Source organism: Nyctibius grandis, chromosome 10, assembly GCF_013368605.1.
Source record: "Nyctibius grandis isolate bNycGra1 chromosome 10, bNycGra1.pri, whole genome shotgun sequence".
Classification (NCBI taxonomy): domain Eukaryota; kingdom Metazoa; phylum Chordata; class Aves; order Nyctibiiformes; family Nyctibiidae; genus Nyctibius; species Nyctibius grandis.
The window spans coordinates 25,187,667-25,214,692 of record NC_090667.1 but is presented as its reverse complement, the minus strand read 5'-3'; the positions used below and the strand labels follow the sequence as shown (position 1 = coordinate 25,214,692).

The 27,026-nt window shown below is 45.5% G+C and overlaps 1 protein-coding gene and 1 long non-coding RNA gene across 4 annotated transcripts in view; one reads left to right on the top strand and one right to left on the bottom strand.

Annotated features, from left to right (window-relative positions):
• The window catches only part of LOC137668309 (uncharacterized), a 6,004-nt gene extending 3,668 nt beyond the window's left edge, over nt 1-2,336 (top strand). For both annotated transcript variants that reach the window (XR_011048916.1, XR_011048917.1), the window contains exon 3: nt 1,407-2,336. This is a non-coding gene — a long non-coding RNA (uncharacterized lncRNA). The remainder of the gene's footprint in view (nt 1-1,406) is intronic.
• On the bottom strand, nt 2,113-27,026 carry QRICH1 (glutamine rich 1). 2 transcript variants are annotated; one of them, XM_068409737.1, is made up of 11 exons: nt 26,931-27,026; nt 25,739-25,847; nt 21,831-22,160; nt 11,987-13,006; nt 8,240-8,417; nt 7,466-7,620; nt 6,562-6,676; nt 5,135-5,243; nt 4,635-4,786; nt 3,837-3,927; nt 2,113-3,045 (listed from the first exon to the last, which is right to left on the bottom strand). In XM_068409737.1, exons 3-11 carry the CDS (start codon nt 22,137-22,139, stop codon nt 2,853-2,855), a joined length of 2,322 nt encoding a protein of 773 aa, XP_068265838.1. In that variant the 5' UTR covers nt 22,140-22,160; nt 25,739-25,847; nt 26,931-27,026; the 3' UTR covers nt 2,113-2,852. The 2 variants fall into 2 exon arrangements, with proteins under 2 accessions (XP_068265838.1, XP_068265839.1); XM_068409738.1 differs by having other exon boundaries at nt 25,739-25,799.

The window sequence follows — 27,026 nt, the reverse complement described above, 5'->3', positions numbered from 1 at the left end:
TCTGATGAGACAGTACAGAACAGTACAGCAGTCCACTTCTGCATCAGCAAATCCCTCTCCTATGTATGTCCAAACAATGAGAAAATAATGGAAACACTTCAGTCTGTCAGGACAAAACCAATCAGTAGGAGATCTCCACCACTCACCACGTGCCAAGTTCCCCTGCTCTTAAGCGGTAATAACTCCAAGATCAAGGAGAACTCTTCCCCTACAAAGATTTTAGATCATCCTGCAGTTAAGGGTAGTAAGGAAGGTGCACAATCTAGAATTTTAAGGTAACAGGGAGTTCTGTTTCCCCAGAAAGCTCAGCTGAAGTATCTGTTCACCCCTAACCTGGAACTGCCCTAATATTCTGTCAAGTTATTCCAGCTTCTGGCAATTTAGAGGTGACTCCTAAAGCCACCTAATGAAGCGACCTGTACACTGGGGATCTGGCAGATGACTTCAACACCCACTGCATTTCTGATGGAGACAGACAAAGCAGCAGGCTCACAGAGGTGCAGGCATGCTGGAGCTAGCTTCCCATGCAGTATTGCAGAGCACACACCGGGACTCGAGCACAGGTGTCTGCAGTTACTTTCACATCTTTGCAACTCTGTTCAGAAGACAGGACAAACTGCTGAAAAGAATGATAAATCCACTCTGTGCAGGCCTGTTGGGCATCCTGAGCAACAAGCACACCCAGCTGCTTGAAGCAGTGGGACCTTGCCCCTAACCATGTCCTTAAATACTTAAATTAGGGCCAGAGACGGACATTCCAGTCACTAAGATATGGTGAAGGGATTACAGGCTTCCAACAGCTGAAGCAGTATTAGCGAGCCCAACAGCCACCCTACCACAAAGCAACTGCTGGCTCCCAACAGCTGAACTGAGCTGAGGGTACGTGTTGCCAGCACTACACACCACCCGGGCACCATCTTCCCAACTTACCCACTGGGATTCTGGGCACCAGCCCCGGGCTATTTTCCCCTGTCATAACTCTGAGGGCAGACACTGAGCTAGGAGTCTACTTTAGAGTACAGGTACCAGTAAACAACAGTGCATTGCTACTTCACCTCTCTGCACTTATTTGAGCAGACAGTCCTACACAGGGAACAAACTGCTCATACTGACAACCAACTCAAGCACATCTGCTTGCTCCTGAACAGTCAATAAGAAGCATCAGAGGGTTGAAGTCTCTTTAAGCCTGAACACCTCAACGCTGCTCAAGAGCACAAAGACAGGGAACATTATGGCTACTCTCATCATTTACACTGTGCACAACTGACAGAGAGGGCCGACCTTCCTTCTCAATACATACAGGTGCTGGCCAACAGAAGCTTCAGAAAAATTGCTTGCCTGTACACAAGTTTAAGTTCTTTTACTGTAATATATATTTAAATATGTATCTATCTATTTTGGAACAGGGAAGGGACATGAGATGGAGAAGCAGGGAAGACAAGTTCAAGAAGCAGAGTCATCTCGCCGCATCCAAGAAGCTGGTGGCACAAATACCAAGCCTGGCTAGAGTGATCTCCCATTTCAAGCACAGTTGGCTACCTGCTGGCTTCAAAAGAGCAGACTATTTGTTAATGATATAAAATACAGCAGCCATTTAAGATGCAGCAAGGCAAGGCTACAGGGCTGGGGTTTATGATCATGAACAATGCCAGAAGCTACACAGCTGTGTTAAAAAGTGTGAAAAGGCTGTTAAATGGCAGGAGTAAGCCATGTGCTGCTCCTGGAAGGCCTTTTCCCTCCAGCACCCCTCCATCATGCCGTCGGTGTGATGCGTTTGTAAAGGTGGGCAGAGGGGGAATTTGCCTAGGGGTGAAGCCTCACAGGCTGGCCACAGAACATTAGGACAGACTGACAGTCTGATCTGGTCTCACAGATCCCATGTTCCTAGCCTGACACTGAGCTTCCATCAGCAAGCAGACATTCAGGTCCTTCAACAGAAGTTAATCCCCTTCTACCTTTCTAATTTGTAGGGGTGAAAGAAGTCCAGCGGGGTCGAGCTGGAAAGCACAAACAGGGATGAAAACAACCAGTTTGCATACTGATCTTTGTATAATGACCCCCCCACCCTCACAGCTCACTCTTCCCCAAATAAAGACACACTGTTCAATGGCATGTTGAAAAGACGTGCTCGTCATTCTTAATAAACAACTAGAGTAAGAATACATAAAGAGAAACAGGGTGGTATCTTTATATGATACACAAGTGTATGTTACAAGAATTCCATCAGGCACAGGAGCCTCAAGGTTTAAGGCCTCAATGTTAGGCCAAAAAAGAAGAGTGTGGTAAAGTTTGTACTTTTAACATCTAAAAATGTCACTTAAAGGTCTGAATAGAAATCATTGTTTTTTTTCTTTTTTTTTGTATAAATCACAACTGCAGTTCACTCTCTCCTCTTCCTTCCAAGATAACAGCAAATTAACGTCCAAGCACAAGAAAAGAAGATGCCTGCCTCTCCTCCACTGGCTGAGCAGGTCCATCCATCATTCTGTGCCCTCTGGGCTGCACGTGCTCCAAGGAGACAGAGGCCCCAGCCATCCAGGCCAATCCTGTAGTTCATGTTTTCTACATCATAAAAAAACAGAGTCAACCAGCAGCTTTCCACAGCTCCCAGCTCGCAGGGGATATGCAGCCTCCAATGGTTCCAACAGTTTGGTGTGTTGGGTAGGATACACAATGGGTAGGTTTTCCTTTAGATTCTTTTAAAGAGAAGAAGCCTAAAAGGGCTTCATAACTACACCAATAAAAAACCAAAAACTTAGGCATCTCCTTTAGTGTAAAAGTCTGTACAATTTATCATTGCTTGTCCCTCCCCCATCACCCCACCCCACCCCTTCTGAGCCAAGAAGGATGCCTTAGTGCATGGTGCTGGCATTAGCCACGGCAAGAGCTTCCTGAATCTCTCGTATCACCAGGATCCGGGTGAGCATCTGCTCCATCTGCTCTCTGCTGATCGGCTGGATGGAATACCAGATAGGGCTGTTGGGGGCCACCACTGGCTCCGGTGTCAAGTAAAAGGTGTCATTCCGGCCTTTCACACTCTGGGGGCTGTGTGAGGAAGATCAGAAACAACCAGACTAACAGAATGTCCTGGGAGGGAGAGACCGCCACTGTCCTCACCCCAGGGTCCACAATTCCTGATCGCAAACATCTGGCTGATGAGACATGAAGGTACAGAGTTACATCTAGGGGCAACAGTGGTCCCAAAGTTTTTTGGCTATGCCAAGGTTAAAAAGCCATGGTGATGACTACAAGAAAGTAATTTTATTTCACACTGGTAAGTATAAACACACACACGGCTTCAGGGGTCTTTCAAAGTGAAGCAAGGTCGGGGTATTTTCACATCCAGGCTAGCTACAGACCCGTCTGTGCAGAGGAATGTTTACATTAATTACCAGAATCATCATAATTTAGAGGCGAGTCCTTTGAGGCTCCCTTCAATCTCCATAGCAAGGCGTCATTTTTGTTCAGAAGCCAATTTGAACAGGACCCTAATCTCATCTCAAGTAGCGGATGCTTCCAGATGACTTACTTGCGAGTCACAGGCAGAACAGCAAGCTCATGCCATCACAGCAAACCTCCGGAGTGGGTATGAGATTAAGAGCAGCCAGTTCACAAATCAGGATTTGTCTCTTTAAATACCATAGAAGTTCAATTTATGTGCCATCAGAGTAAATCCCACCCTCTCACAGCAACGCCCCTCCCCGTTTCAGTAAACTTATGCAAATATAGAAACTGTGCCAGCAATAAAACACAGCCCTGAAAACTAGGCCAGCTACAAGATGCAGCTTAACAGTCACAGAAGACAAGCAACCATACACATGACCAAGAGCTCTCACCATTTGAAGAGGTAGAAGTCATACAGCTTTATCGGGCACCTCAGGGGGTTCTCTGGATTCTCAGTCTGCTCTGCATACATGTCATCTGTAACTACAAACCAGCCCCCCCAGAAGTATGTCAGACACTCTGCATAAGTACAGCAAACCGAGCAGTGCCATACAGCCTCAGCACTCCAAAGCACCTTGTCACCATGCAAGAGCTGGCAGAGACACAGAGCTGTTCCAGGGCAGAGGCACCTGGTTATAAACACTCAAAGCATTACATGGAGAGCTGGCTTTATCCCAAGGCTACTGAAGAACACAACCCACCCATATCCTTCTTTCCATTTCTCCTCTACCTGTGCCCAAAATGAGCAGAATCTCACTACTGAGACTGCAATGCCTCAGCTAAATCCTGTGTCTGCACTTTTGAAAGGACAGATTGTACTTACATATGGATTCTACATGGGTTCACATGAGTCAAGATAAGAGAAGCCCTCCCAAAGAAGTTTCTCCCTCTGTTCATAAGCACTTACACCCAATAGCCCCTTTGCCCGTAAAAAACAAAAGTAACAAGAAAAAGTTATCCTTAGCTCTTGTATGAGTCCTGTATGCTTCAGGTAAGGTACATCCCCAGGCTTATTATTAGAAGGTACTATGCTCTCTCAGACAGAATGCACAGAAAATTCATGCTGCTAGGCTGAAGGTAACTGGCAGAGCCTTGGGTTCTCGTGGCCCTGCCTGCAGACATCTCCAGGTTCATCCACCTCCGTCAAGCCCAGTAAGTAAATATTCCCAAAGAAAACTTTGAGACACTACCTTTCTGTCCTGTCTGGTGCATGGCAGCAGCCTTCAGATAGCGGATGCTTGTACTTTTATCCTTGGGATTAGAAGGGTTCTTCTTGGTCTGCCTCAACACCTTGGAGAAGGCCAGCTTCATGTGCTGGTCTACTGTTTTCAACAGGAAGTATCTGAGCAGCAAGAAGAGAACACGGGACATTCAGAGGCAAGTAAAGGATACAGTCACAACAGTGAGGTAGTTTTCTTTACTCATCATGAGCCATCTGAAGCTCAAACACTGAATTAAAGACCGTTCCAGCAGCAAAGCATGCAACAGCCCCAAGTTCAGTTTCCCCTCCGCCAGCTCATTTCCTTGTTGTAACTGCATCCTTGCCTGCTGGGGCTGCAGGAGGGCTCTGTGTGCAACCATTCCAAATTCATGATTTCACCCTAATCCAGTGCAGCAGTTTCCTACCAACCCTGTCAAGGCGTTTGAAGTTCTTTTACTCCCCAAGATTCCCAAAGACCTAAGTACTTACTTTGTATTAAAAAACATCAGTGTAGTGAGCAAGGTGGAAGGGGAGTGAGCTCCTAGCTGCTTACACTCCCACAGCATCTCTTCTGTTACGTGACTGGAGAGGACATAACCTGCAATAATTAGAAGTCAGCATCATGCCAGGAGACAGTCACAGCAGGAACATAGGCAGCATTTTATAGTCTGTATTGGAGAACATATAAAACTTAAGGGGAGAAGGAGGAAATCCTCACTGATGTCAAGATTCACTACTGTGCAAATAATTTTTTAAATAGCATGTACAGTTAGGAAATACTTGTATACATACGTCAGCCTCTAGTTGCGGAGAGTATGCTTCTGCAATACGCCTATACATCCCAGCCCAGTGAGAAATAAATACGCACTTAAACAGCTTTTAATTAATGGCTTGACTCCAATGCAGATGCTCCTAATCCAATAACATGTGAGAGCAGGCAGGGCAGTGTAACAAATCAGCTCTTGGCCCTGTGCGCAGCTTTAGTCAGCACACAGTGCCAAGTGATGTATTTGGACACATGAGTAATCCTTTGGTTCTCAGATTTTTTTTCCTTTGTGTAGAAGAGAAATACTATACTCCAAATACACAGATAAACAGAAAAATAGACAGCAGTATGAACTCCGGGGCTTGTGGAATGACAAAGCACAGATCAAACAGCCAGAGCGGAAACAAAAGGATTCCAAAACTCACGGTGCTACTTAGCCATCTAGCCTGTAACATCAGCTACTTTTCTGAACACAAGCAATAGCTCCTTCACTGACATCTAATCAGATCAAAGGGAATGAAGTAATGAGAAACCAGGTTTCTGTGCTCTGAAAATGCAATTCTTAATCTAGTTCTCATACGCAACTCTGTCAAAATGTGTCTCTTCTGAAACTGCTCCCCCTACCCCTGCTGCCTTAATCTTCTAAACACAGGGTTGAGATGAGCTGCATTTAATTGCAGCATCCGAGGCTCTAATTGCACATTGCTTTTTTTCTTTGACACTTAGTTCGTCCTGCAGACCATACCGATCTGGCCACAAGGCAACATGACAGTGCTGTATTATCTCCCAAAGTAAGAATACATATTGGAGGCAAGATGTATTAGTACTTCAGATGAGGAACCTTAATTCAGATCAAGGATCATCTGGCTTCCAAGTAAGGCAATCTCATGACACTACGAAGTCCCAACAATCTGCTTTCTGATGGGTGACAATGATAGACAAATAATCCTCAACGACAATCAGGGCTAGAGCTGAATGCGTGCAATAACCCCACTGCAGACACAACGTTTTTCTCCCTGATCAGTATGAGCTGTCCTAGGGACATCAAGTACTTCGAAAGAGTTTCTATTCAGGCTACGCTCATGCTGTAGTTCAGTTTAAACATTCCAAACTCTGGAAAGTTTTAAAGTTCTTAAACAGAAGTTCTTACCAAGAGGGGAAACGCGGGGCTGTACGTCCTTGAGAACTTCATGCAGCCATTCAGTGAACCGAATATAGTAGAGATCTGAGAAGATGTCATCTACTCGCCCATTTTCAAAGAGATACTGTAAGAGATTCACAACACAGTGCAGTACAGCGGTAGCGAGTATATTCCTCAGACCAGACCTTACCCTAAGAGCCCACATACCCAGTTAGTCAAGCATTTTACAGCATAGCACTGAAGACTAATACATTCTACTCAGAAGAGTGAGGACCCTTGCACCAAGGCCAGTACAGAGTAGGTAATCTCAGTTACTATCATGGGAATGCTACAACAGAAAGTAAAAACCATCTTAGAAAGTAAAGCTGGTTGGATTCACCTTTTATTTCAGGTGTGTTCACTGGAAGTTATTCCACATGACTGTCCTTTGGACACTATTGTTTCAGGTTAATGAGAGAGATGCCCAATTCTCCTATCAGAGTTTAGCTCTGTTCCTGCAGCTCTTCCAGAAAGCACACTAGTATTACCAGCTCAGACTTCCCACACCACACAAAGCTAAGTTCTTGCCTGTTAAAGCTTCGACTAAATCAAGTTTTGACATTGACAACTTCCTCAAACATCATCCAATCCTGCTCCCCTGCCAAAAAAACTAAAATGATTTTTTATTCTCACCATGATACTAAACTCAGTTATTAACAATTCTTCACAAACTTAACTCAGTAGGTGAAAGCATTGCTGCACACTAACTACATTTAATCTGATTTTTTTTTTTAAAGCAAAGAGACTTTTTTCTTCTGAAATTGTTGGGAACCTTAATAGAAGCCACAGTCTCCATTTTTGTAACAGAGAATCCTCCCTATACACGCTGACAACATGCACGGCTCTGCTGCGCATATAGCTGTCCTCCCCCTACCTTCTGAATACACAGGAAGATATAGTAGAGCACATCTGGATCATAGGGTTCACCATCACCATTTCGAGCTTCTCGTGTCATTAAGCATAGGCCATAATTCAGCTCAGCCACAGCTGAAGAGATGAGATCTTCCTGGAACCTCAGCAGCTGACGCCCTGGAAAAACAAAACAAAGCCATATTATTTAAGCCATAAAGCCATATTATTTCCCAATCTTTCAGGAATGATTTCTCACATGTCCAGCTTTGCCACACCGTCTGGCAGACCCAGTACCACCTCATTCTCCCAGTATAATAACGCAAGCTGAAATAAATCAAGAACTTAGGCTGTCAGATCCACTAAAAGATAAACAGGCAAGAATCCGACAGGAAGACTCTCTGCCCTGCCAACTGCATGACTATTGCCTTCTTTTACCGTGTCCACAATGAAATGCTGCCCTGCAGCAACAGGAAGACAGCAGCTCCGTGACTGCGCTACCAGCTTGGCTGGGATTCACAGCCATTTTGTTCGTCCATGCACCACAGTCATATAGTGCCCTTTTCTACTGCTACCAGCCTAGGTGCTCAAGTTGGCTCAGCGTAGAGCTAACACCTCCCTTGGAACATGCCCTGTGGCAGAGGGAGTATGCAATAATTACTACTGTAAATCAAAGTTTAAATTTAAAAACAATCACTGATTAAACAGAAGTGTTTTCCAGAGTGGTAAACAGCTAACATTTTAGTCACTCCTAATCCTCCTCGAAGGGGAAGAAAGGCCACGTTGTCATGACACTTACTTCCAATAGGTGCTAGCCTATTTTGCGCTTCTTTTTCCAGCTCTGCATTCTTGGTCTGTGCCCAGCTTTTCCACACTTCAAGCCCTTCTTCTGGCTTCAGAGAGTTTGGAAGTAGAAGTTCAGGTGAAGTCTGTGGCTGTGGCTGGGGTTCAACTTCAGCAACCTGAACAGTTTGAGCCTATGAAAGAAAACATTTCAGTTTATTTATACATTTCGATATGCGACAGTTAAACAAACAAATAAATAAATCAAGTAATGCCACACTACCTCTAGCCCCAGGATATGAGCCTTTTGCAACACTCCTCTCTTAACAATAAATTAATCTAAGGAACACAACTTTTCTAGCCTGAATTGCTGCTCACAGCAGAGTATTTGCCTCTCCAAGAACACTTTTAGTGTGAATGGACATATCTATAATCCCTTTAGCAAATACACACAACTTGCAGTTCGATGCATTTAGAAGTCCTGCAGAACATCACAGGAGACCTAACAGCCATCAGCTGTTCTTGCTGCAATACCATTAAGAAGCCAGCCAGTACATTCAAAGGCAAGGATCCTCACAGGGCTAAAGTCCTCTCAACAACAGACTTCTGGTCTCCCCTCGAACACCGAAACAGATAACTATCGATTCTGAAGCTCTGTTTGCTCCAATGCATTTTTCTTGGCTTCAGCTAACTTGTCACTCTGAACCACCACTAAAGTCCATCACCTCACTACAAGAGCGGCCCAAGGACCCTCATGTACACGGCAGCTAGAGAGACCGCCAGCCCCTGGCAGGGAAGAACAGCAAGGCGCCATCAGCTTTACCAACCACTGCTGCTCCAAACCTAGACTGCCCTGAGCAAGGTTCTGGGTATGCTTGTTTGTTGTACGCTGCTAGCACCCCTCCCCACCCTTGCCCATCAAGGGCAGGCTCTCTTCACTATTCAGTACATAACAGGCAGACAGAATAGATATGCTCTGTTCTTATCGCCAACAGCTGGTAAGATTAATTCATTTGTAAGAGGTATAAAGTGATAACAGACTAGACCACCAGCATCAAAACATTAATTCAGTTGTAATGAAATGCTCTCAAACCACCAAACACTGCTAATGCAGACTAGCTACTGTTCTTTGAAGAGCTACTGTATGAATTGCTGTAGACTTAAGAGGTCTCCAGACCCTTTGGAAGCTTACTTTGCAGCAGGACCTTAAGTCACCAAGAATTACTACCTCAAACTGAAACTTATTTTACAGGCAACCGATAGCACCTATCCAGAACGAGCAGTGAGCCTTCCAGCTGCACTCACTCTGAATTCTTCAATACAGCTTCTCAATCCCATGCCACAGAAAGTCTTATGGCAACCTCAATTAAGGAGATTAACTTGAAGCTTTACAGCCCTTAGTCAAACTCTCATTGGCACCCTGAATGTTTCAGAGATAGCAACTCCTACATCAAAACAGTTTTGCTTTCTCCTTCTTAAGCGCCACCCCAAAAAGCAAGGCTTTGTTATAATGAAGTAACTTCTCCTTTGAAATTGCCCAGTGTCAATCATCACTGAAAGCTGCTCTGACAGTTCTAGAGACAATAATGAAAACGGCATAGAGACTTTAGTAATACCTGTACCTTACTTAGCATAACAAAAAAAACCCAAACAGCTGAAGAGGCAAAGCCTGCAAGTGCCTCAGACTGGAGCTTTCTAACTGCCTCTGGTTGGTTTTCCTTTTTTCCCATCAGCTCTTAACAGCTCTTTGCTTACTGCCCCTGTGTCACCAGCAGCATCTACTACAGCTGCAGCTGCAGACTGTGACTAAAAAGGCCCAGCTTTTATCAAGGCAGTTTAAGTTCTCAAGCAAGCCTCTGTCTTAAAGAGGACAGGAGTCCAAGGGTGAACTGACACCTTGTCTTTGTAGGAGCTAGGAGTGAGCCTCCGCTCTCTCTGTTAGTCTCCAGAGAACAGAAAGCTTTCCAGAGCCAGCCACCTCTGTCAGCCCAACCTAAGGGGCAATCTTCTGCTCTGACCTCGCAGACACCTTGTCCAGAGAGAAGGCAGGCACACAGGCTGAACTGGCAGTTGCTTCTTAACTTACATGTTTCACAAATAGAGCAGAATAGCTGCAGCTTTCCCAGATCCCACAGCAGCACAATGCCAGAGGACAGTGGGGGCAAGCAGGAAAATTCCTTTTCAGTCTCACAGTTGGCAGAGGGACAACCCCCAAAAGTTAGATGTTCACCTATAGTAGCTTTTTTGCCCTTTTAGAGGAAGAACACATCCCTCCTGGACTTGCCTCTGTATTTAGGGGCTAATGCACACCCAGTACTCCAGAGAACTGGGATCAGAAAAGTGTCTGATACCCAAGAATTGCAGACCACTGTGCACAGGAATACACAGTGTCAGAAGCTTTACAAGTAACTATTAAAGAAATCACGGAGTTAATACCTCAGGATCCCAAGAAAATGGCTCATATATAAGTCTAAAAATCCTGGTTAGCAGAAAGGCAAGAAGTTCTATCAACTTAGTTTGTTCAAGTAGCTGAAAGCGACGAAGTGATCTCTGAAGTCAGAGAAAAGATGAGCTACAGAAGGCTCTTTGAACATGAGAAAACAAAAAAAACCCCACCCAACCAAACAAAACCCTATGCATTACAAGACCATAAGCTGTAGCTTAAAGCACAGCTTTATAAAAGAGGGTATCCAGCACCTGAAAGTTATCTAGAGATGTAGGGAACCCTTTTCAGTGAAGACCTGCGCAGGCTATAGCCCACAATCAACTCAGAAACAATCAGACATCACTACAGAAAGTAATCCTCGTTGTCTCAGTGCTTACTGATAAAGTAGAGGGCACATACGCCTTTATAAAGCCAAGAGTGTTATTTATAAACTGGAAAGAATTTATAACAACATTTATGCTAGCAGACTTGGGTATTTTTGTCCTCATTCCATTCAGCAAAAACAGGCTCTGACAGATCAATCGCTTTTCACTTTTGGGTAATAAAAGAGAAATTACATCCATTGCACATATAAGAGAGGCCATTTAACAGCTCTATTTATTCAAGTTTTAAAAGCAAATTCAAAATAATCTAGGGCTTAAAGTTAGCAACAAAGCCTTTAAAAAAAACAAACAGCAACACATTTGGCTGCCAGGTTTGCCAAGCACTATGAAGAGATGCCTGCTTGCCACTGCTTGTTACTGGGCTCTTGCACACCAGGCATTTACCAGAAGCAGGACAGGGTGTTACAGAGAGGTACACCTGTGTATGAAGTTCGCTCACAACTAGTCAGATTTCAACATTTTACCCAGGCACTGGATCTGCTGTGGGCTCCACGTGCTGCGTAACACAAAGTAACTGATCACTAGGTGACTAGCATATTTGCACACTTTAATTTCACTGCAATCATCCCTGCCTGTCCACTGCAACACCTAGAACAGGTCAGGAGAAGAGTGCCGACCTCGGAGTATCTGCCATGAAGAAGCTAGCAACGAGCATGTATCTATTAATTTGTACTACAAGTACCTATTAATTTACACAACGAAGATCAAGACTGTACTTTCTTTTGGTAAGTTTTGAATGCTATAATTATGTACCAACACTAACACAGCACAGTCCTACACCTATCAGCAGTCAAATGCCCTACATCACGCCCAGGCTGCTGGGACAGATGCACCTCTGCTTCCTAGATACCAGCTGTCTGCTGCCATCCTCCCTCTCCACAACATCTAAAAGTTGTTAATCACGGACTGAGACCGAGAAGCAGTTTTAACTTACTGAGCAAGTGACTTGTAGCTGCTGCTGCTGCTGCCCCTGCTCTTGGGGCGTGGGCTGCTGCTGTTGCTGCTGCGGGTCCCATATGTGCACTGTCTGTGCTGTATTCTGGTACGTCCCCGCCACAGCCTGCACTGCCACTGGAATGTGGATGTTGCCATTCATAAACTGTGCTGGAAAGAGCGAATTAGCAAGAGTCTGCACCACTTCCTCGTGAGAGTTCTTCACTACTGAAGTACTTCCCACCATCTTATCCTTGTCATCTTCCAGCTTCACGGTAGCCAGTGTCGTTGGCGAGCCACTGACGTGGACGGCATTGTAGGCCTCCTGAGGGATGGCGATGTGGGTTATGTTTTGTTGCTGAAGGTCACCACGTGGTTGAGCAGAGTAAACAGGGATGGTCCAAGTCTCTCCGGTGGGGCTAGTAATGGTCCCAGTGGCACTGTACAGGTGGGCACTGTCCACTGTTAACAAGTCTGGCCTTAAAGAGACGTAACTTTGCTGCTGGCCCTGAGGAATAGCCAGCACTGTGGCAACTGGCTGCCCCGAAATAGCATACGATACAGTAATTGGCATATCCACTTTACGTTTCTTCACTGGCTGAAGGACACTAGCAGTGCTGATCCGCCGCTCTCCCTCTCGTGGAGAGCCTTGTTGAGAAGGTGGAGGTGACAGTGCCCCAACTGTTTGGATCTGTATCTGCTGGCCACCAGTAATGGCCTGTCCTGCCACCAGCTGGGCCTGGATCTGCTGGTGTTGTATGTGTTCCTCCTGTATCTCCGCTGCCTGGATCTGCTGGGCAGTCTGCACATGCTGCACTTGGATTTGAGCTGCCTGCAGCTGAGATGGGCTGGGGCTCTGAAGAGATTGGCTCTGTATTGTCTGGGATGCCTGCTGCTGCGCCTGGCCTTGGATCTGCACTTGGACCTGTATTGGTTGCTCCGAAGCCTGATGGACAGTGAGCTGTGGAGAGAGCTGCTGGGCGGAGACCTGCTGCGGTGACTGCTGGACCTGGACCTGAACCTGCAACGACATCAATTCAGCAGTTAAGTGACAGTGATTTAACCGGGGGGCCACCAACAGAGATGGTCCATCACTGGAGGTCTATACTCCAGGTCTTTTATGCTCAGTTTTATGATTCCATATATTAATCCATTAATAAAGATGTCAGGAAAATGAAACCAAGTTACTCTAGAAGTGCTGGGTAATAACAGCGATATGGGAGATGATGTATTTGCTCAGCGTCGCACATGACCACGCTTCTCAGCACAGACAAAACAGCGCGTGAGCTACACCTCCGTCCTCAAAGCTCTGTGGGCTCAAGCCAATAGATTGCATCCCTGGAAGCCAGAAGAGTCTTCAGAGCTATCTGCATTGCTAAAATGTTATTTCAGAACAGGCCTTGCAATAGCAAGGCTTTAAGGTCACGCACATTACAATTCTGATGTTAAGTTTATCTTGCTACAAAATGCAGGAGCTTGGCTCATTCTTAGTAAGCTCTGAAGATTGTTTTACTGCTTTCAACCCCAGTCCCCTAAATGGCCGCAGGATCACTTGCCAGTGACAGGCAGTAAGAAATATGGGTAAGTTGAAACCAGCACTTGGCTCTTTCCACATAAAGCACAGAAATATTATTTTGAAACCGACTGCTAATAGTAACGCTACATGAGCGGGTGTCAACACAAAGTTGCAAGTTCAACCTGAATTTTTGTCATGTGCTAAGGGGCAACACCGCCGCATTTGTGTTTTAAACTACAGAAGTGTTTCTTTGACAGTGATAATTAAAACCAATTCTTTTTTCATTATTTACTTATTCCATTTAATTCCATTTATTGTCCAAAGTACTCAGTTGTATTCTCCAGCTCACGCACTTAAACAATGCTGAATAACATGGACAAAATATGTTAAGACTTGGATCCAAACACAGTTCCTTTTATTTCAGGGAAAAAAAAATGAAAAATAAATCACATCCTCTCACATCAATGCTCATTTGTCCAAGGTCTGTCACACTATCTAGCAGTAGTCCAGGAGCAGACTTAAAAGCTAGGAGTCAGAGGTAGCCCCCAACACAAAGCTCAGGTCTCAACGACTTCCCACTCCAGGCCTCGAACCCAACCCAGCTGGTATCTTTACTCCCAGAGCACCAAGTGAGGTCTGCTCTCCTCCTCCAGACACTTCACCACTTTGACCCCCACATTTACACAGCCACTTTGTTGCATGTGCCTTGTCCTAGAAGTGATATCTCCCAGGTTTCCATGACCATCTGCTTCTCCAGGCTTCCTTAACACTGTATCTTAAGGGAGGGAATTAATTACTCAACCTCTCCTTTCAAATCCAACTGAGAGATGTAGAGCTTCATTAGTGGCACCTATGAGGGCCATATGAAGCTTGAAGCCAACACAGATTTATTTAGTTGCAAAACTAGGTCTTCCTACTCATGTTCTCTCATGCTTTTCTACCTCACTTTCTAGAGTCAGTCAACTAACGTAGCATTTGCACAGAGACGCCACACTAGCCAGCCTGACAATACCAAAAAGAACACTACCACACAGGTCTGCACTGAGCAGCTACACAAAATCTCACTTCCCAACATCACTTCTAAGTCGTCTTAAAAAATGTTAAGGATTCATTTGCAGCCAACTAAGAGTTGCTGAGGAAAAAAGTGGGTAGCAAAATGCACCACTTGCAGACCAGTTTTATAAGTCACCTCCTGTAAAGAACTAATTCTATTTCCAGGAAGAATAGGGAATTTTACAGGTTCCTGCTGGGAGCTATATGCAGTCTACTGTAATCCAGATGACGTGGACTTTCTATAATAATATCCTGCAAGGTAACAAGCAACATATGACCTTGTGTCAGCATGACAGTTTAAAAAGCTGCATCAATAAGTGATTTGATCAGGCAGTTAATTGCAAAAGATGAAGACACTGATGGGATGCTGCTTTAGTTGCATTTGATACTCTTCTCATACTGCCCTACAGTATGAGTACCGCCTTGGGCAAACAGGCCCAGGCAGTTCCCCGTTAAGAGTTCAGCTTAAGAAAGCCAGTTTCAATTACACCTCTAAGGCAAGTAAGTATTCTCCAAAATATCCAACTTCAAAAATCACTACTACAGTCCTTAGTATTAGTTTAAGTGCTTGTTCAAAAGATTACCTGCAAGGCAAAGGCCCAAGACCAGACAAACTAAGATGCATTATTGCAGTGATATATCTTCAGTTTCACACAAGAAACATTTGCTTTATCTACTCGGATTCATAATTGTGTCACAGAAAGAGGGAAATGTGTCATTCACCCTGTACTTCTGCAGTGTGTTTTCAGAATCTGCACAGGCTGAATGAGACCACCTTAAAAAGTACCCCAAACCTTCTTCCCATACAAAATTTTACATTATAGTTCCTGTTACTGCTGTAACATATACAAAGACTATTTTTTTTGCTAGCAGTAAGAATTGAGAGTCTGCTCCTGCACTGAAACATAAGTGCAATTAGAAAGGTAATGGAATAGGTTTAAGCAAGAAGCGTTGTCAACAAAAGAGGCATGGTCTAAGAACAGACCCGACAAGACAGCATTTTCTTCCTTCCACTTTGATAGAACAGACTCTTTCAGCTGGAAGGGCCCTACAATGATCATCTAGTCCAACTGCCTGACCACTTCAGAGCTGACCAAAAGCTGAAGTATGTTATTAAGGACATTGTCCAAATGCCCCTTAAACACTGACAGGCTTGAGGTATTGACCACCTCTCTAGGAAGCCCATTCCAGTGTTTGACCACCCTCTCAGTAAAGAAATGGTTCCTAATGTCCCATCTAAACCTCCTCTGGCGCAGCTCTGGACCATTAGAACATTTCAGAGCCTCAGCCTACTGTCTCTGAAAGTCACATGCAACTTCCATCACTTTCAGCAGATGAGCAATCATGACCCGAGACCCTATGATACTCCCCCAGGACTCAATCCTAACCCCTACAACTAGGATGTCTTACTACTGCTTTAGAGTTCACACAGTGTTATTGTTAACACACAAAGAATGAGTCCAGACCCAAACAAGATTAAGAAGCCAGACTCCAGCATCACTGGAAGTTCCCCATGCTACAAACTGCAGACATCATGCTTCTGACTAGAGATTGCTCCGATTTAAAAGAACATTGGAGCTCTACCTACCATGCATTACGCATCCCTTGTGAATTACACATCCATTTTTAACAACCGTATTTTGCAGTAGACCCCTCCCTATTTCCAAGTAGGTTGTACCCATGAGTGCTACAAGCATTCATTTCAGATTTACAGACTTCAACCCAGTCTGAGACCAGAGCTTCTTACGTTGACCTCATTGTCTAACTTGCTACCTGAGAAAAAAAGGACAAAGAATTACACTAAACATCACCAGTGGCTGACTTTTAAAAAGACTGTACAAAGAGGAATGCTTTAAATTTACAGGCCAAGACCAACAGGGAGGACTTTAAATCTTCACCTTATGCTGAAGATTAAAGTGAGAACATGTTATGCAGGGAACTCCTGGGTTATACTGGTGCAAGAGAGGAACATGCCAAGTTACCAGTATTGAAAAACTGCTTATTGTCAGAAGTTTGGATCTAACAGCATGAAAAGAATCACTTCCCAGCAGGCTACCATCACACAGAGAAATGCCTTTTTACCATAAAATAGCTACAAGTTGGACCAAGTACTAGCTGACTAGAGATTCAAATGCGTTAGAAGTCAGCCCTGCATCATAACAGGAGGGCAGAACTAAATTTCTAAGACACCCTTAAAGGAAATCTGCCACATTAAGCTCAAACACATATTCTGTCTAGAACCGAGCACATGCAAAGAGAAAATAAATAACTCCATAAGCATAAGAACAGCTGAAGCCTGGTTCCCACAAGTTTTTTTTCCTCATGGTTGACAGACTAACTCCAACAAACTTTCAAGTAGGATTCATAACATGCTTGCCCTGGGCAGATTCTCTGCCCAACAAGGAATAAGACCACAGAACTGCAGTTCTGAAACAATTAAGCTGAAAGAATTCCCAAGCAAAGAAAATCTCATCTGTGGACTGACTGGATTACCTAATATTTCCTAAAACCTAACTCCAAATGAGCACGCATACCAACTCTTGCCTGCATGGATTTTCTGGTATCTAGCTTGCCCTAGAGCACCTGACAAGCTCTTAAATGCCTCTTTTCACAAACACGTCTTGGTTTCTGAAGCTACGTTTACACTAGCAAGTAGCAGGATACACCAAGAGCAAGACTGAAGAACACACTATACATTCCAGAAGATTATTCAAACTTTAGTCCTGCCCACTAGCGAAGCTAGACAAACAACTAGGCACAACAAGACTGCATCTTACAGCTTAGTTTCATCTGAAGGTAATCCCAAATGACAGGCTGCAAATCTAGGAGAGGTAAGTGGGGGCAGGTGTCAAATTTGCCGTGGGAAGTATGCTCCAAATCCCCCCCAGAAGTAATGTAGGTGCACGTCAGACTTCCACACGTGAGCACACTGACAGAAGTCAAACACTTGGACAAAAAGTTAGTGAGAGCAGGAGCAGAAGAGCTGCCCAGGGAGGTTGTGGAATCTCCTTCTCTGGAGATATTCAAAACCCACCTAGACGCAGCCCCGTGCAACATGCTCTAGGTGAACCTGCTTTGGCAGGGGGTTGGACTAGATGATCTCCAGAGGTCCCTTCCAACCCTTAACCATTCTGTCATTCTGTGAAGAGCAATCTCAATTATTTTTTTAGCCTAATTTAAGGAAAGAAGGCTTAAAACACACTTCCCGCAACAACAGTCTTGAGCTAAAGCGACTCCAGCATTAAAAACTAACACTGTAATAAAGAGTTCCTTCTAACGTTACACCAGAAAGCGCACATACAAGTACAAAACAGATCTGAAGTACAGAGCAGGTGAAAATACTGATCACTGAAGTAGCAGGAAATGTTGGAACTTGTTATTCAACTACTTTACAGGAAGTCCTTTGCTATCTCTCTAAGTAAACAAGGTCTACGGGGTGTGTACAAGTCAGCTTTTCAGAACAACTGCCAGACAGATTCTCACTCCAGGTTTTTCCTCTGCTCATTTATCAACATCAGAGAGAGAATTCCACGGGCCAAATTAGGCCTTGCATGTGTTTGAACAGTTACAATATCAAGATTATGTTGTCAAGCAGGGCACTAGGGCAGGATTTAGGCCTAAGACAGTTAAAACATGTGAACGAGGGAAAACAAACAGCTTACCTCTCAAAGAGGAACCTGCTTCCAGATACAAGAAGGTGTTACCTTGAAAACACCACTCTTGACTATAACCATTCTTTGAAGCAGCACACACAGCCCTAGCAAACGCTAATTAATACTAGCTGCTACACTAATATCTTATTGGGATGCTTTTCAAAGGTAAGTGAATAGGAGCCCTACCTCCAGGTTAAACTTCAGAACCCAGACTGGGGCACGGGCAAGCCACATCCATCAGAAGTGAAGGAAAGGTGTATCCTACGCAGAGCCAGAGATAAGATTCTCCTCTGAGCTACTTAAGGGCATCTCTCCCTGCCTCATATCATTAATAACACCCAGCTTCCTACAATGGTCTGAAGTTACAGAATAGACTGGGGGAAGACTGAAAAAAGATGAACAGCAGACACATAAGGAATTGAGCAATTAGAAAGGCATAAGCCTTAACTGAAAGACCTCTTACACAGGTGTTTAACCATTCCCTACACAGTTCTGCGATCTTGCTCACCTGCAGCATCCTCTCCTCAAGCCCTGTCCAAGAAGCTCTTGCCACCTAGCCATCAGACTGTCTTAATAAAAAGCTGAAACTGAGTATCTTCCCCACATGCACTGTACACATGCTAAGCAAAGATACTTTCCGTCCTCTGATATTCTTTCAGTTAAATCTCCTTGCGGAAGAGGAAGCAGCACAGGAGTCCACTGGCCTCTGCAGAAATACCATATTCAGTAAGCAGGTCAGTGCTAACTCCTCACTGGCATCATCAATCATCAATTCAACGGCCTCAATGCACAAGACCAACCAGCAACAATACCCCCAAAGGCAGAGCTGATAAAACTCATACTTGACTGGAGCAAAACACAGCCCTTCACAACCATCCCCGATGCAGCACAGGGTATGACAACTTGACATACTAAACTCTTTAAGATCGCTAACGGCACCGCTGTGATACTGGGCACTGAAGGAGCTCCGAGACACTCGTACTGTAGCACTGCCTAGTATATAACCCAACCACTGCATCCACTCAGCCTTTAAAATAAACATTTGGCAACAGTTTGTTGAACTTTTTAGGCAAGAAAATCCTAAGTTGGCAACTTCTTCAAACAGGAAGAAGTTTTTATTTTTGCCAGGATAAATAAAAGCAGCAAGCAGTTATGCACTGTGGTTGTTCACAGCAAATAAAATCCAGGATGAAACCTGAGCAGCGTCTGTCTATCTTTATGATCATAAGGTTGTCATCAGCACCTGCAACCGTGAGGTCATCTGACTGGTCATATTATTAGTCACCTTCAGCACCACTGTCACACTGCCAGACATGAGCGCAGTCATTCAAAGGGTCTTCCACTGATTTGCAATTGGATTAGCAAGAACTAAACAGATTATCAAGTCAAGTACTGGGATGACATAAATTTGATCAAAAGCTAAGAGGCTTCAGCGGATGACCAAAATTTCTCATAATACAACACAAGCAGTATTTTAGCAAAGCGAGCCAGCTGGATCAGGTGCACTGCTCTGGTGGAACACTGTCACCCCAGAGTGACAACAAAATTCAGCTTGGTTCAGACACTGTGCTCTGCTACTGCTGCTGCCACAGTGACAGTCTGGAAACAGGTAAACGCTAAATCATGGGCTTAACATAAATCATGTCTCAATAAGAAATCTTGAAAGACAGAAAAACACTCTCGCAAAAGGGTAAAGTCATTCCTCTCCACCCTGTCCTTGCAAAAAAGTAAGGCTAATTCATTCACTTCAAGATAATTCCGAGCTAGCTGCTCAAGTACACATGAACCCCGGTGCACTGCTGATGCACAACAAGCTGCAGCCATATCTAGTACCAGTTGTGCGGCTTAAGTGTTCTGGGGGCTTGTAACACCGTAAAGTGAGCAGCAGGGTAGGCAACACAAACACTACTGATGATCTGTAGGAGGGATGTGAAAGCAGATACTTTAAAGCACAGTCACAACAAGAACAAGGCGGGGAGAGAGTAGACAACTTTCTTTAGGAAAGCTCTTGAAATCTTGACTTACACCAGATACTTTTCATACTCCTCAGGGTGCAGGCCATTCAGCTTAAAAAACAGGGACGGGTCTCTAGCAGCAACTCTATGGTTATTTTCAAGAAGGTCAGGAGATTATTTTTCTCTGGAGCGTATGATATATGACCTCCCTCCCTATCTCTGTTACTAGAAGGCTTGCAAGGGTCAAGCCTGAACTTTGACTAGTTCTGAAAGGAGGCAGCAGCAGGAGGGAAGAAGGGAAAAAAAAAAAAGAGAGAGAGAGAGATTCCTTCTGACTTTTACAACTGCTTAGGGGGCCTTGAACATCTTCAAGGCTGAGGCACTCAAAAAAGCCAACCCTCCTAGTTCTTCTAGTGAACTTCTCCCGAAAAACGTGCTCGCTGGCAGAACCAAAAGCACCCTTGATCAGTTTTAACAGTCTGATGCAGAAATCCAAGTCATGTCTGTGAGACTAGAGGCTTTTATTCTTCAAAAGCCTTGCGACACTAGGTACTGTAGGGCAACAGGTTACAGAAGTCTCAGTTAAGTATTCCTTTACTCAATAGAGAGAGTAATTGGAGATGAGTTACCAAGTGAAAAAAGGCAAGTTTGCCTTTGCTGTAGGATAAAAGCACACGGGTGAGCTGTTAGCCCAAGTCTACTGCACTGCAGCAAGTTCACACTACCTTATCTCAAATAATTTGTGTCTCCATACCCTCATTTGTTGCAAAAGAGGAAAGCTCACAACTTTACACTCATGCTACAAAAGGCAGAAAGATTCAAATCTGAAGTGTATCAGAATTACAGCTGTAGAGAGAGTTCAGCTGTTTGGAGACATATCATAAGAGAACCTTAGTGAACGCCCTGCCACCTATAAACTCTTCAATTTCAGAAAAGTGTTTGAGGACCAAATCAGTTATCCTAAGTTATAATTTTGGTTGGTTTCCACCCCCCTGATCCCTGGTACCGGATTTGCTCATTTAATACTTAATATAAATTACTGTAATACCTACTAGAATTGGAAAAGACTCCTTCCACTGGGCAAAGGGATAATCTAACTTGACACGCATGCATCTTTTAGAGTTCCTTTCCTGAAAGGTACCTTCCTCTGGTTCATAACGTAAGTTGATGTCCCCGCATTTTCCCCTTGACTTAAAAATCAGTTCAAGAACTACAACTTCTAGAATGTTCAAGCAAAATCATTTAAAGATTATTGATTTATTAAAAAATTCTGAAGGCAAGTTAGATGCCACAAAGACCTGGAACAACCAGATAAAGCAAGACCAGCAGAGGGGGGAGGTATTTATAGCAGCTTCACACAGAGTGCAAAGGCTGCAGGGAGCTGTGTACATGCCAGAACTGTCAACCATTTCTCCAGTAGGTTACACCATTACATTGCTATGTATGCTACTCCTCCTGCAGCGGGGCTCAATGGAGGCACAGTCAAAAGAAAAATTTACTACCCAATTCCTTAAACGAAAGGGAAACAGTGCTGTTCTATATAAAGTTAATTGGCCCTGCTTCTTAAGCGCTTGCCTGTGGTTTCAGGTTAGATAGTAACTGGTTCTGAACACTACTCCATGGTTTAGCAGGTCATACATACATTTAGAGAATATTTAAGATGCTTACCTGGACTTGCTGGGGTTGCTGAACCTGTATTTGCTGCTCTGGCTGAGTTTGCTGCTGGACACTGGTTGTCACAGGACAAGCAAGTTCAAGCAAAGACCCAGCCACCTCTGTGCTGTCCGTGTAAATGCAGTTGCCACCCTGCTGATACACCATTGTGGTGGTGGCCGTCTGCTGAAACTCCTGCAGAGCTTCCGGCCCCTTGGAAGCAAGGGAGTCCAGAAACTCCTTCATCCTGTGCTGGGGGATCGTTCGCGCCTTCACACGGATGTATTCTTCAAAGGAAATGGTGTTCTCCAGAGAATTATTCATATTGCAAGGTCCTTAGGGTTCCTTAAGGAAAGAGAAAGTTAAAGTCTTAACTACAGCTCTCCTTTGATGCAAGGATATTCCCAATTCCAGTAACTAATATCTCATACAGAGTACCATATCAAAACTAGCAGACATGCACAGCCAGATGCCCGAGACAGATGCTTTAGTTTTACGAGGCATCTTGTGCTACTACACATTTCTCAGATTAACCCTTAGCAGCTCAGGGAAGTCTGAACAATAACCAGGTGTAACTGTGGTACTATTCAAAGAGCTCACTGCCATGTAACGTCTTCTAGCATTGTACTTCACCCAGACCAGGCGAGTCCCACAACAGATGAAATCAAGTCACGCATTTCATTCATTTGCAGCACGCAGTATTAGTGAGAGAAGCTTAGAAATCAGTATCTGTGGCCCTGCTTTGCAGCCACAGAGGTGGGAGAACTGAGCAGTATGTTCTATCAGGCCATGCAGTGCTATTCTAGGCAGCTAATGGGAAGCACAACGGAAGAGCACCAGATGCAGCATTCAGCCCACTGCTATTAGGACTATGATAGCCTTATCGATTCAAACATAGCAAGCCAAAGGAGAGTGCTGGAATGAAGAGATTCCTCAAACTGGGAACTACAAGCATGGAGAAGCAGAGCTCTGGAAATGACAAAGGCAACAGCAGCATCAGTTCTTGATGTCCTTTTAATACAGGGAGAGGTTAACATGAAACATGCCGTGCATGAAGACAAAAGAGAGACAGAAAAAGAAATCAGATGATCAGGGAGAAGTGAAAGCAAGGAAAAAAAAAAAACACAACAAAAAAGATGACTCCACCTGAGAGCATTAGAAAGCTCTAGGGTATACTCTGACAGCATTCTTCCCTTATTGACTTATCTTGTTTAAACCCACAAATTGCTCTGCAGTGAGTATCCTACTTGTTTCTAAGGCACTAATTAGTCTTGATAAAGGAGAAATAGATTTGAGCTGTAACACTACCAGATACTGAGATGGTTGTGAAAAGATGTGAAACAGCACAAGATTAGGACTAGAAGAGGTGATTCAGTACTACTAGACCAAGCTGTAGCAAGGAGAAAAAAGGGACAAACATCACTACAGATACATTATGACTGTAGTTCTAAAGAGAATAGGCACAAAAGCAGAACCTTTTAAATAATTTTACTATCCTTTAACGAAGTGGAACCAACACAGAAATATGTGGTTGAACATAAGACTGCAACAGCCTGCCTGAAAATGGGAGTCAGCTCTAGGCTCTCGGTGGTGCCCAAGTATATTCCAACAGTCCGGCTCCAATTCCCACCAAAATCAGTGGGAGCTCCTGCAAATTCTAACCACTCTTTACTGTTATGTGACAGCAGTCTGAACACAGAAGTTTTTGTTTACATGGAGGAGGTTCATGGCTAGTGCATTGGACCAGGCTCACAGGAGAAAGAACGAGTATCAAAGGTAAGAGGAACGCACGTGAGGCAACTTGCGCTGTATCTGTAGTTTCTGGAGTTATTTAATAACATTTGTTGCTGTATGAGATTACTACAGAAAATATTCTTAACACATGCACCAATGTTTAGTAAAAAGCACCAGCTAACAGTGTTCACTTAGCAAATCCAACCCCTCTGTAAAAATCAGCGTACAGAAGCTCCTGTAGAGCCCACAGCTGGACAGAAAAACAATTCTCCTGCCTTTCAGAGATTCTGATCTGACACATTTTCAAGCCAGTAAGACTATTCACTTAGTTTCTGAGTGAGGTTTCCTGGAGGAGCCACCACTCCAAACCTCTAAGGACACATTATTAACCCTTTTGTAGGTGACCGAATGTCCAGGGTGACAGCAATACAGACCAACCTTGTTAAAGCATTCTCAGTGACTCAAACAGGCCCTGCACCAGGCACGCTCGACTGCATCTTGCATCTAATTGCAAGAGGCTCCGTTACATACTCTGAAGCTGGAAAACAGATTTTGAGCAATTAACTTGTTCCAATTTTCTACTTGGAACTTGCAAATATTTGACTTCAATACTAGAGAGAGGCTTTCAGAAGAGCACGGTCATTCTGCATGTCCACTTTGAGGTGCACTAGCAGACACAGCTTTCATAGGGATGACTCTTCTGAGGAATAAGCCTCAAGGATGCCACGCTGGGAACCCAGACATGAACACTACAGGTGCTCTTTGAGATTATATGCTCTTTGACAGCTAGCTGCTGCTGAATAGGATGGGCTCACGTCTCAGCAAAGGTCCTGCCTTCTTCCTTGCTCCTGCATTGGTGCTTACTATGTTGGAACGGCTCAGGGAATAGCTATTCACCTCTGTTAATCTTGTCAAGGGAGAGAATGGGGAGGTCAGCAGGGACACTGTTTTCAACAGCAGCTATCCATTAGCCCTCACTTTTACTTTTGGAACTCCAGCTCTTCTATCAAGAGCTGCTCACAGGCACATCTTGCTCCTGTGTAGCAGAGACCAGAAGCCACCAGAAACCCAGACACACAAGCAGCAGGCCCAAAGATCAAGAAGAGGTCCACCACCAAATCGTCACCTACCTCTTCCAACCACCATAAAGCAGAACAAACAGAGCATTAATTCCTTAGATACAAATCCTTGACCCTGCTCGGCTGCTCCATCTTAATCAGTTCTTTTTAGAAAGCATCAAAATCAAGAACCTACTAGGCCAGTCTTCCCCTACTAGTGAATCTTCCCCTGTCACAAGGAAGCTCTCTTTTCCTCTCTTCTAGCATGGAAAAATCTTCCTTTATATTTGCCTGAAGTTACTACACTGAGAGCCACTAACACCTAAAACAGTGAAACACTCATCTGAGCCACTGCAGCACTTAAAGTCCCAGCCATGGATCAGAACCCCACTGTGCCACACAGTACTTGCTCCTGCTCCAGAACAGCAGCAGGATCTTCCTTTGGTTTTCTCTACAGCTCTCCAACTCTGGCAATCAGAAAAGAGCTAAAGACACCACAGGTAACACTGCAGTCTGGACTAAGTTTCTCTCAGAGTCATTCCTCTCAGCTTGAATGCTTCTTGGGGTTATTTGACTAAAAGCATTGAGTTCCTCAAAACTGCACTTCACAGAACCCTATGCAGCAGTACAGGCACCAGGTCTAGATGAAGATTCAGGAAAGGAACACTCTACTCCCAGAAATTTTATTTATTAAAACTAAACCCACCTGCATTTATGACAGAAAACCTCTTGAAGGCTCAAGTATGATTCAACAGGCTTTTGTAGGGCAACACACAGAGCTTGCTGCTGCAGTTGCCACTTTTACTGTTAGTTATTAAAACATAGTAATTTACGTACTCCATTTATCCCGTAGACACACATTAGAAACAGCAAACACCCATCCTCTCTAGATCTCAGCAGCATGTTTTTAATACTGCATTTTAAAATAAAAAAAAAGGGCATCCAGGCAATAAGCTTTCTCTGATAAAGGGAAGTAATTCCTCCCTGTTCAGCACAACTGCATTTTTTCCAGGAAATAAGTTCAAGAAACTCTTTGAGGATCATGAGCACATACGGTTAGTTCATAAAACTTAGACTGAGGTTACTGAAAACACACACACAACTTGCAGCATGTGGACAATCTGGACTCACCAGTCACCATGTTGCATGTATTTCTGCTGCTCTTGTCCTGAGCTCTTAGACTTGTAACGTTCTGGAGAAGACAGAACAAAGAAGCCCTTTCCATCCCCAGTTCCTCTTTCTTTATTAAAGCCATTTTATTTTTAATATGTATTCCATTAAGAGAAAAAAAAAAAAAGAAAAAAAAACAGGAAAGAAAGATACGATCATCCACGCAGCTAGCAGCTCCTCCTGAAGAATTTCGAGATGCCCAATTCCTAACCATTGTATCCCTCAGCCTGGGAAGTGTTACTAGAGCGAGTGTGAGCACATCTGTCACAGGGCGCAGAGCGCTCGCACCGTGCGGTGACAGGCGCGGCGCAGCCGGTGACACCGGATTTACTGGAGAGCAGAACTTAGAACAAGGCAGCAGCAGCAGTAACCGGATCCAGAGGTCCCCCCTGCTCCCCCCGCAGGTGTTCCCGGCCGAGCGGCCGCGGCCCGACGCTGCCCGGAGGCCCGGGACAGACGGGAACGGCACAGAGCGCCCCGCCACCCAGCCCAGACGAGCCGAAGCTCCATATTTAGCCCCTGAGATCATCGGTGGCGGCCCAGCCTCTGCCCTGCTCGAGCGGGGGGACGCGGGGCCCGCGGGGCCTCCTCCCGCGGCACGGCCGGCCCCCGCCCGCGGGGAGCCCAGCGCTGCCCGGGCCGCTCCCCGCCGCCTTTGTTCCCCGGCGGAGCGGCCAGGCCCGGGCCGGCGGGAGGCGCCGCGCCGCCCCCCGCCCCCCCCGCGCCGCAGGAGCCATGTTGGGGGCTCCGCCGGGGACGGCGGCCGCCGAGGGCCGCGCCGCGCAGGGGCGGAGACCGCGCCTTCCGCCGCCCGTGCCCGCGCGGGGAAGGGGCCGCCCCGTGGGGGCGGGGACGCGCCTGAGGAGGGGGGCGAGCAGGGGGTGCGCCCCGCGCGTGCACGGTCAAGCTGCGCGCGTCCCCGCGGGCGGGGGGTGCGCGCGCCCGGCAGGCGGGGGTGCGCGCGCCCGGCAGGCGGGGCCGCTCCCTCCCCTCCCCCTCCCCGCCGGGCCCGCGCCGCCCCCGGAACCGCCGCCGCCGCCGCCTCCCCCCCCGCGCCCGACGGGAGGCCCCGCCCGGCCCCGCCGCACCGCGCACCCCCTCGGCCCGGCGGCCCCGCTGCGCCGCGGCGTAGCCCGGCCCGGCCCCGCCTCACCCCGGCCCCGCTGCCGCCGTCGCCTCGCGCCGCCGCCGCCGCCTCGGCCCCGAGTCTTTTCCCCTCACAGCTCCCTGGGCGCCATCTTACATTCAA